At 33.1% G+C, this 10,947-nt stretch overlaps 1 protein-coding gene across 1 annotated transcript; it reads right to left on the bottom strand.

Annotated features, from left to right (window-relative positions):
• Window positions 1-3,584: 3,584 nt before the first annotated feature.
• Window positions 3,585-9,323, bottom strand: LOC110692640 (mitotic checkpoint protein BUB3.2-like). Its single transcript, XM_021869672.1, has 9 exons — window positions 8,807-9,323; window positions 8,566-8,696; window positions 7,505-7,587; window positions 6,549-6,815; window positions 5,925-6,000; window positions 5,392-5,472; window positions 4,223-4,301; window positions 4,029-4,129; window positions 3,585-3,933 (listed from the first exon to the last, which is right to left on the bottom strand). The coding sequence occupies exons 1-9, from the start codon at window positions 8,924-8,926 to the stop codon at window positions 3,846-3,848; spliced, it is 1,026 nt and encodes a 341-aa protein (XP_021725364.1). The 5' UTR covers window positions 8,927-9,323; the 3' UTR covers window positions 3,585-3,845.
• Between the last annotated feature and the right edge of the window lie 1,624 nt (window positions 9,324-10,947).

Below are 10,947 nucleotides of genomic sequence, written 5' to 3'. Positions count from 1 at the left end.
ATATCTTCGGCAGCATTCCCTGGCTTGCGGAGAGTTGTCACAAACAACTGAAGGTGATTTCAAGCGAAATAATCTTCGATAGTATTCCCTTGGACGTGGAATATTATCAATGCGGATGAGGATTGTTTCAAGCGAAACAATCTTCGATAGTATTCCCTTGGACGTGGAATATTATCAATGTAGATGAGGATTGTTTCAAGCGAAACAATCTTCGATAGTATTCCCTTGGACGTGGAATATTATCATAGCGGGAGAGGATCGTTTCAAGCGAAGCAGTCTTCTATATTGGAAGCAGTTACAAGCGTAGCGGTTTTCGAGCGGGATGGCATTCTCTTGGCAGGAGGTCATCAAAACAACAGTAAAGCAGCAGCAAATCGGTTACTTTCAAAGACGTGTGCTCGACGGTGCAAGATACGCGTTTCTTAACTCTTTTATCTGTTTAACTAACGCTAGTTTTGCAGGTATTGGCGTTACAAGAGTGATTTAGGATCGCAGAACATTTTGAATCATTCTCCGTCCCTATCGATCTTTGACTTTTGTTTTCGAAACTTGCGTTTCTCCAAACTCAGTCAAAGTGGGGGCTTCTGTAGACACCCATTTGTGTCTCCCAAAGACCATACCCGGTGATGAGTACCTTTCACGTCGAATCATAATCGAATGAAGTGAAAGTGTGGAAAGTTTAGTGTTGCGGATAGTTTTAATTTCTTTTCTCTTCTCTCTATTTTTGAAAATCTATTTTAAGAAAACAGCCAATCCAGTTTGGTTGGTCCATTATATGGGTCCAATAGTAGTTTAGTTGGATGGGGCTTGGCAAGAGCTTTCCAACGATATATTATAAGCCCAATTCCGATGAATATTGAGGAAGTTATGGCCAATATACTGAACTGGGCCCGGTTTGAGCCTTATATGCGGCCCAATGATCTAGGGGAGGGCCTAATATAGATTTATCATTCCTAATGCAATAAGGAATGGTTTTAGTCTTCTAGATTCTTCTAGAAGGTTCTTTTCATTCCTAATTCAATTAGCATTGATAAATTGACTTTTGTTGACTTTCAGAGTTTTAATTAAGATCAAAGAACATTTTTTGAGGAAAGATACGATTTTATCCTCCTGTACGGCAATTTTTATCTGATTTTAAGAAAACGCGTGATTTTCTGAATCAGCGCCAAACGCCAGCTGTAGCGCCTGGCGCCAGCATTGGCGCCTGGCGCCAATACCCAGCGTTGGCGCTGGTTCAATTTTTTGTGCGCCAGACTCTGTTTTGATATTTTATCTTTTTGGCTGATTTTTCTCTATAAATAACGTCGTAAAAATTCCGTTTTCGATAACTAGTTTTCATCTATAATCAATACACCAACTCTCATCAAGATTCTCTTGATTACTCTCTCTCTCTCTCTCTTTTTCTAAACTAGCTTTTCTCAAATACAAAATTCCGCATTCATTAGATCTAGTAACACCTAGCCGTATTCGAAGTTGCTTTCGCCCTAGACGTGAAAGGTTTAATTTCTGAGGGTTTGGTCCCAAATCTCTCTTTCCATTATTTAATTTAATTGTTTTGATTATTATTTTCCTTGAAGTTACTAACGTGTGTATTTTGTTATTAGAAAGAGGTACGAGGCATCCAAGTAAGTTCTTTAATGGTTTTTATTGATGTTATTATATAGAGTTCATGTTTAGATTGTTATTATGATTCCTAGTATCATGTCTAGGGTGACTTTAATATCAAATATGATTATTACGATGCTTCCTATGTTCTTCCTAATATTTATGATTGTTAGTATCATGTTAGGGTTAAAGATTTGATTTTTGATGTTTAGTGACATGCTAGGGTTTGTTATTAATCTTATTAGTACCATGCCTAGGATCTTGCTATTATTATGCCTTAACATTATTATGATTATTTTTTTATGATTTATGATTATGATTGTTATAATTATTATTATGATTATTTTTAATTATGATTGTTATGATTATAATTTTTATTATTATTTATTATGTTGCTTGCATTATATATTGTTATTGCTTGATCACACCTTTTATGCATGTTTAAAGGGAATTTGTACTCGTAATCACGCTTAATAAGATAATTAATAATCTTGTTTAGGGTTAATATGATTATAATTCAAGTGATCGCCAATAATAGATTTATTTGTGCATTAAATTCAACCAACATAGATAAACATGTTTAGGGTTAATCCTATTGATTGTATGTTAGTCAAAAAGCGCACATGAATACGATCAGAATAAAGTAGAGGCCTGTTATTAGGGCAGGTTCAATCTCTTTTAGGTTGGATTTGTACCTTCATCCCCGAACCCTTATTTGGTTCAAGACCTTATGGAGTTGACAATCTCTTGGATCATTAAGGGGTGTAACCTTCACCCTATGAACGGTTTACAAGTTCCTAAAAAACTTGTTGGCGACTCTTTTTCTCTATCTTCTTCCCTTTTAGACGCCACCGTAATTTAGTGTATGGTTACAGTGGGGTTCAAGCTAGGGGTTGACGCTTGAAATTATTCCCTTCACTCCCAACACCTGACAATTAGGATATTGAGAAATAGAGGAAAATTCAAAGTTGATTGTGAAGAAATCTACTACTCCGAACAATTTCAATAATTTAGTGAAAGCTACAACCGAATAACTTCTAACATTCAGGGAACGATTGTTGGATTTGGACCGAGTAGTTGCCATCAATGGTGGTTTTAGTGGCGCAAGTTCTTCTTCTTGCCTTCTTGATCTACACCACATAATTATAGAGCATATAGAGTTAAGGGTGCTAAACCTACTAGACAGGATAAACACTTTTAATCTTGCCTTGTTTCCCATGTACGATAATTATGCTTGTCGTAGTCGTCGAGGTGTTGATGCAGGTCCTCACCCATTACGTTTACGGCTATCATCCCTCTAAAGCTAATTAGAGCATCGTATCACATGGTATGGCTTGGGTGTTCTTTTCTACTTTCTAGATTTTTGTTTTTTTTAAGATACCTACCTGGTTTACTAGAGCTTAGCACATCTGATTTATGGTGGGTGAGTCTCCTAACAAGAGATTCTACATGATTCGAATCCAAAATCTCTTTTAAATGACATCAAGTTGTTTACCACTTGAGTCAACACTAGTTATGTGCTAGTTTATATTTATTCCAATGGAGTTGCTAGAATGAGAATTTGAGTTTATATTATGGTACTTCCTATGTCCCTATATTATGGTATGATGGGTAAACTATTGTACCATATAATTGTTTCGTTGCACCATTAAACATTTAAACCTAGCTATTGGTTAACTTGTGTTTCTTTTTATTGTAAAGAATGCCTGGATATTTATCTACAACTCCAAATCTCTATTTATCTACAACTCCAAATCTCCAATACAGGAAGATGCTTTAAAAGAGAAAATTTATCTCCAATACAGGAAGAGGCTTTGAAAGAGAAAATTTGTTCCTTGAGTTACACAGTAATATGAACAAACTTTGTAGATATGATTAAAAATCATGAAGTTACTCTTAATTTATTTTATCCTTAGGATTGTTTTGAATTGTATTTGACATTCTTAATTTAACTAAGAGTTGATTCAGTTTAGAGGGTGTAAGGTTCTTCACTTTGTTGCAAGCGCAAACAAATTTTTGAAGGAAATAGGCTGTGCGTTAACAGAAAATATAAGAGATGCAATTGTACAATCAAATCATGCAAGACAGCCCTGGATTCGGAATCAAGCAACTACTATCTGCAATCCCTTTTACATCTTGATCACATACGCTTCTTTGGGTACCAAGAAGCAAAATAGTGTAAAGCTATACCTAGATGATTTGAAACACTAAAAGAGGTCGAGCAAAGCTGCTCAACTCATTCAAGCAGGGGGGTTAGCATATACTTTAGGCTTTGGTTTGACTTCTACTTCATTCACACTTCGGATGAATATTGAATCAGGCTCATGACTGCAAAACAAACATAAACATGTAAACGTCAATGAGCAATCAAAAGCGACAACTCGACAAGGCATAAAAAAGAGAGCTAAGTGTCATTGTCTTACGGTTTCTCTCCTTCCTCGTAGGTATAACTAGACGCAACAGCTAGGAGACGACCGTCTCTGCTAAATGATAATGCAGAGATGCTTGAAGGATACTTCACATACTGAAATTCAAGATGAATAAAGATTAAATATGTTATTCAAGGTAAAGATGAATTTACAGAGCTGAGCTATAAGTCGTCATATGTACAATGTACCTGATAAAGTCTCTTCTTGTTGTTTCCATCCCACACATTCACAATTCCATCACAACCTCCAGTTGCAAATGTTCCATAGCTGCAAAGCATATAAACATCACATAAATCTATAAATGTTTTAAATAAAAAACAAAAAGCAACATGCACCACTGCTGTAACTTCTTGAGTACAAACGAACAAGAAAATAATCATTATTTTTTAATAGAACATTTGTTTTTTTTTTAAGTTTCGGTTCTTTGTTAAAAAAAAAAAAAAAAAAAAAAAAAAAAAAAAAAAAAAAAAATGTTCTAATCAAAAGTAAGTCAAGTTTCTCATCCAAAGACCTACAAACAAGTACACAATGTTTTCAATCCGACATGTCTGATGTCTAGATTACAAACTTAAATCAACTGTAGTATGATCATGCCATGCAAAAGCTTCCTATAAACCTTGTCCTGTGAAGCAGTGTATGATTGTTCAAAACATCCTTAAACCATTACTTCACCAGCATCTTCAACTCATATATATACACCCTTAATTTCATAGAGAATATAGACTGGCGTGATCATTTACTAGTATTTTTACACTGAATGCACACCTCTATAAAACTAGGTGAATAGCTACAAATACTCTTGGTGAATTTGTGAAAATCGAGAAAGATATACATCTACTACATGCAGTGTTGTTTAGGAATAATGAACACTGATGTCCATCAAGGGCATAAAAATTGAGTAATCAACTCGATCAGAACACATTATTTTATTAAATTATACTTCGTAGAAATTAAAAAAAATTCCTTAAAAAAAGAACCATCATTTGCATTAACCTTTCAACTGTTTAGCACCTAATCTTAGAATGTCAACTTAAAAAATCTTAGTACGTCTAACACACTATATTAAATCTTTCAGTCCTACAATGATATACTAAATAAATGAGAATAAAAGTGCTACATTCTCATGCACATTCAGTAACTCGCCAAGTACATCATATAGCTCAAGAGCTTTAATTGACCTGCTCTCCATTACAGCTTTCCAACAATTATCCAAACAAGTTATTTTCAAATATCTTTAGTTACTCCATATGTACACATCAAACAAGTTCTCTTGTTTTAGTCATAAGATCCTAAATGGGCATCATAAATTCAACAAGTGGGGATCATAGCTAAACATGGAATATCATCAAAAACTTACATTGGATGGAAGGCAATGGCATTTACAGGGTAAACAATATCTCTTCCAGCCTCTGACTTCCGATGGCATTTGAAAGCATATCTGCAAAACTTTAACCATCAGCTACATCGATGTCAAAGATAAAAGTGATAAGAAACCATGAGCATTATGTACAATTTGACTAATAAAAGTGATAAGCATATGTTTTCAGTCACATACTCTTACTCATAAACAGTTAAGGGTCACCCAACATCAACCGAAGCTGGCTAAACCAACAGTGGACCACAATCAAGGTTCTAGGAGAGAGAGAGAGAGAGAGAGAGAGGGGGGGGGGTAGAGAGAATCTAATGGATCCCATAAGTGGTTTTAGAAAATCCAAGCAATTTGCAAACTTAAAACATCTGTTCAAACACTTATTATGGGGCAACACATATTACACAATCACCAATAAGCCACATTGAGTTTGGGCTATCATGAGCAAATTACAGAGAAAAAAAATCAGAAAAGAAGCATACAATACACTAATAAAGGATGAACAAAAGGATTGAACTCACTTCTTTGATTGACCAGCATCAGAAAGATCAAAAAATTCCATTGCTACACGACCTTCAACTGAGCTCAGAGCATAACCTATCCAATCGGTCAAAACATGATTAAAGTTATCACCATAGCTTGAGAAATATCCTTCAGTTGATAACCTCCAAAAAATTACAATAAATCAACTTACAATATTTAGCAAATCTAATACCGTATAAAAGTTGAATACTTAAAAGAGTAGATTTAAGTTAGTTTTAATTTTTTTTTTGGCAAATCAACTCTTGGTTTCCTCCAGGTTATTTGACACTCAAAAGTCAAACCAATATGGCAAATTTGTTATCATTGTAATTAATAAACCAATTTGAATTATCCTAGGCATATCAGGTGAATAGTAATTAGTAAATTAGAGATGAGGATATGACCTCAACTGATCTCAAAAGGCTACCGTATCATAGACGTGATGCTATCTAACTAGCTATTAGCCTGAGAACTCATCCTCAGTTCTTAACCTCTTATACCAAAACATAATTACTTGCTTCTTTTTTTCCTGGGTAATTTTCTTTTGAACTCAAAAGTTCATAATTATGCATTAAAAGATTTAAACCAATAAAAACAACTTTAAATCTAGCACTTGTCCATACCTGTTCCATTGGGGTAACAACGCACACATCTAGTCTGATATTTCAATGAAGACTCCCTGCGTTGTTCGGGCTGAGACATATTTCGCAAATCATAGACATTCACATGTCTGCCTGCAGTTGCTACTACCAATCTGTGACCAACAAGAGACATAGAATAAACACGTTCTGGTTGAGCATATGTTCCAACAAGTGTACGCTCTTGCCCACTTGCACCTCTGGGATCCCAACACTTTATTGTTTTATCCCAGCTACCTGATATCAATTGCCCTGAAAAATAGCAAGGTAAGTCATATTTAATGGCACAAGCTCAAACAGAACACGGTGCAACAAACTGCCAATAACATACAAGTTACATGCTCTTGCAGAAACTATGGACATCACCATTCCAAGAGATATCAATATTTCATCCTCAATCAACTTACGGTTTGAGATGATTACATCATCAAGCAACTGAGAATGCAAACATAGAATTCTGATAAGTGAGATGATTGAGTTTTTAACTTCACTAGCTAACTACATTAAGCCCAAGTTTTGACAAAGAGGAAAAGCAACATAGAATACCAAATCAGAATAAATTAAACCTAACACTAATCACGACTATGCTATATATCATTGCAAGAACAAAACAGTGACCAGAATCCCATTCACTCAAGAATCTATCCTGAACTCTGAGCAGTGTGACTAGCTGCTGACAAATCATGACTCCACTCAGCTCAACCCTAAGTAAAAACCTAGTATGCTGAGCCAAAAACCACAACAAAACACAAAGTATGTCAGAAGCAGCTCGAGAACCAGGTACTGCAAAACTAGGATACAACCCTGGTCATTTAAGCTGGAAAAACAAAACACCAAATGAAACAGAAGGTTTCTCTGATCTATATATTTAGATGACTGTCTACTAGCAAGAGAATAAATAATTGAAAGTTGTCTGAACTCCGAGCACAATTCCAGCATACCTGTGGCATAAGAGTACTCCACACAACGTACATGTGCTTCATGCTTTCCCAACACATCTTCTTTTCCATAGTTGAAGACAAGCCTGAAAACCAAAACATAAAACAACTAAATCAGTCCAATTCCACTTTCAACAACATATATATAATTGTGCACCTTATATTTTCCCATATTCAATAAGGATATAAGTAAATTGGGGCAGCTGGACCGAATGTTATCCGCTAGCAGGTTAACCATTCAATCACACTAGTCAATAAGTAAGAGCGAATATTACCAATCTCAAGACTCGGAAACTCAATACAAGATACGAGTACCATTTTCAACGACACATACTAATGGAATCTACTTTTTTGTAGAATGATTGAAAAGCTACAATCATGAAGCACCACGCACCAAAACCAGTGATCAAACAAGCAATCACAAACACCTGAATATGCAGAACTATAAACCTGACACATTGAATGGCAGGAGTACATGAAAGGGAAGAGAAGAAAAGATCTATCCTCAAGACAAAACACACAAAAAAACACCAATTACATACCATAACCCGAAGGAACTCAGGTCGGTTGCAGGGGATCAAGTCGATCAATTGCATAATTTCAGTTAAACACTGCAGCCATGCTTATGCAATCTCAAACAAAAAAATTTAAATCCCATATCCCAAACATAGAATATAAATGAGAATTTATCAAATCCTAAATTATGGACAAAAATAACAAGCAAATACTTTCCATATTAAGCATTTCATTACCTAACACTCCAACTTTATCGTCTCCTAAAATCGACTCATAATTCACATACACGCAATAAAATCCCAAATCCCACGTTGAAAAAGAGTCCAATTTTCCAATATATCAAATTGTTCCACTTGTAAAACCTAAAATACTACACTTAAATCAACAAAACACCCAAATATTCTACAAAGTATTCCATATCAAGCCTATAATCCTTAAATTCCAACATAAAAACCTCAAAAACTAGAATCAAATTTTATTCAAACAAAAAACAAATTATCCAAAAAATTCAAAAAATCACAAAAAAAATTAAAAGAGAAAACACCCACCGCCGAACAGTGGAATCACCACAGGCACTGAAACCAGAAGTATCATCATGAAAGCAGCAATCTAGAACAGGACCGCCATGTTTGAACTCTCCTCGAAGCACATTGGCACTCGCATGATACAAACGAACAGTCTAAAGTAACAACAAACAAAAAACAAACAATAACCCAGAAAAATTAAATCAAAATTATGGACGAACAACAAACACCCAGAAAAATTAAATCAAAGTAAGAGAAGAGAAACCTTGTCCCAAGAAGAAACGAGGAGATGATCACTGTGATTAGAGAATCGAAGGTTTGTGATACCGTCAGTAGGAGGACTGGAGAGCTCTTTTCCGAGCACTGGCGGCGCAACCGCCGTCATTTGGGATCTCCGATGAAGGGGGGAAAAGAGAGCGGGGGTTTAGAGAAGGGGTTTTGAATTGTAAGGGAGGAGAGAGAAAGTGAAAGTGAAAGTTTCTGATTTTGTTTTGGTTTTATTTTGGGTTTGTTTAAGATGGGGTCATGAGGAGGATGAGGATGGAGGTAATGAGATTTAAATTCAAATTGTTGTTTCAAATTCTTCATATGTTTGTTTGATTTTTTTTATTTATTTTTTTAAAAATAGAGATTTATTTAATTAAGCCTTTTCGTCACATTTACAAACTTTGGAGTATACGAGTATATATTTGATAAAAAACACTTTAATAATTTCAACAATTTAGTTTAAATAATTTCGATTTTTTATTATTTTGCAATAATTCTAACCTTTATATGTGTTTTATTTCTTAAATCCTGATTATTGATTACTTACAGAAATGGTTAAATTTTAATTAAAAAACTAGATTTACCTCGTGCAATGCACAGTTTTAAAATAAGAATTGAATTATATTTAATACGTACTGAAAAAAAATAACTTCCTCATTTTTCCTAACTAATTTCTAATTAAATATGAAAATACAATTCCCGAAAGTACATAGTTTACATATTTAATTAAGAAATTTCAATTAAATTATATTATCAATAATCATCAATAATTTCAATAATTATATACTAAAAGACACACCAGCAAAAACACATGTCATCTTTTGGTGTATCCTTAGTTATATTTAATCTTTTAATGAAGGAAACAAATCAATTACAAAAATAATATTTTTTTTTTTATATTCCATATTAACATGTAGTAATAATTATATATCAAATAAAAAAATATTTCACAAATCTTTCTAAATAAATTTAGTATAAACCCGAAATCAATATTTTAAAATAATTTATGACCTGTTTTACAATAAGAAAGAATATTGCTCAAATTATTTGTCTACTTTTGTGTTTATTATTTATTAGAAGATACAACTAAAAATTGCAAATACCAAATTAATAATTTATTATTCCTCTACTAATTTATGATTATAATAGTTTTCAATCAATAATCTATAACTATATATAGCTATAGGTCACCGTGCATGGCACGGGATCTAACATAGTTAGTTTTTATTGTTAAAAAATCGTAAATAACTAAATAGCATAATATGTGTAGAAAGCCCAAAATTATAAAAATATAAATTTAAATGAAATATATTTTCAAAGCTATATCAAAAAGGCAGCTTAAAAAGGAAAAAATATGACATCATCATTGCATTTTGGATGGAAAAAATTAAATAAAAAAATGACATGTAAGCAATGATAACATCAGCAGTTGTTATTTTAGTATACACTAGATTAGTGCTCGTACATCGCACGGTAGTAAAAAAAATTTCCATATTGTGATATAATATAAAATTTGAGGCAATTCATATGAAATATACAAATGCAATGTGTATAAGAAAATTGAAATAATAAGGCCAAAATTATTAAAATTAAATTGCGAAAAAAAAAAATATTGTTGATTAGTTGTGTTGAAAATATTTTAAAGTAGTATACATTACATTACATTAATGATGCAGGTTTTTTCCAAAAATAACTATACTCGTACAACATAATTTTAAAAAATACGCTAAGTAGATTAACATAAACCAAAAAAAAAAAAAACTTTGACATCATATATTGTTTTGGCAGAAAATTTTTAAATGAAAGTATGACATGTGTCAAAAATGATGTAAACATGTTCTGTTTTAGTATTAGTTTATAGATTATTTGAAAAAAAAAAATTCATACTCTCATCAATTAATTTTAAAAGAAGCACTGTATTTATTTAGTTTTGGAATATAAGAGGAAAAAAAAAAGGATGATGTCAAAAATAGTTTAGGCGGGAAATTTTTTAATAAGAAATTGGCATGTGTCCCTTAATGATGTCAGCAAGTTTTGTTTTAATAATAGTTAATAGATACTAGTTCTTTGCCAGAGCAATGCTCGGATATTCAAAAAAAAATATTTTTATAGATTTCTATAAGTTTGAGAAGTATTTAT

This window comes from Chenopodium quinoa, unplaced genomic scaffold (assembly GCF_001683475.1).
Source record: "Chenopodium quinoa cultivar QQ74 unplaced genomic scaffold, ASM168347v1, whole genome shotgun sequence".
Taxonomy (NCBI): domain Eukaryota; kingdom Viridiplantae; phylum Streptophyta; class Magnoliopsida; order Caryophyllales; family Amaranthaceae; genus Chenopodium; species Chenopodium quinoa.
Note: the sequence above shows the minus strand (reverse complement) of the source record. Positions and strands in the feature narration are given on the sequence as shown.

Bases quoted from the DNA above. Each gene is read 5' to 3' on its own strand.
- LOC110692640 (XM_021869672.1), bottom strand. From the start codon at position 8,926: ATGACGGCGGTTGCGCCGCCAGTGCTCGGAAAAGAGCTCTCCAGTCCT. The intron at 8,697-8,806 runs GTTTCTCTTCTC...TTGTTACTTTAG, and splicing joins TCGTTTCTTCTTGGGACAAG to ACTGTTCGTTTGTATCATGC. The intron at 6,816-7,504 runs GTATGCTGGAAT...GCTATTTTTCAG, and splicing joins GGAGTACTCTTATGCCACAG to GGCAATTGATATCAGGTAGC.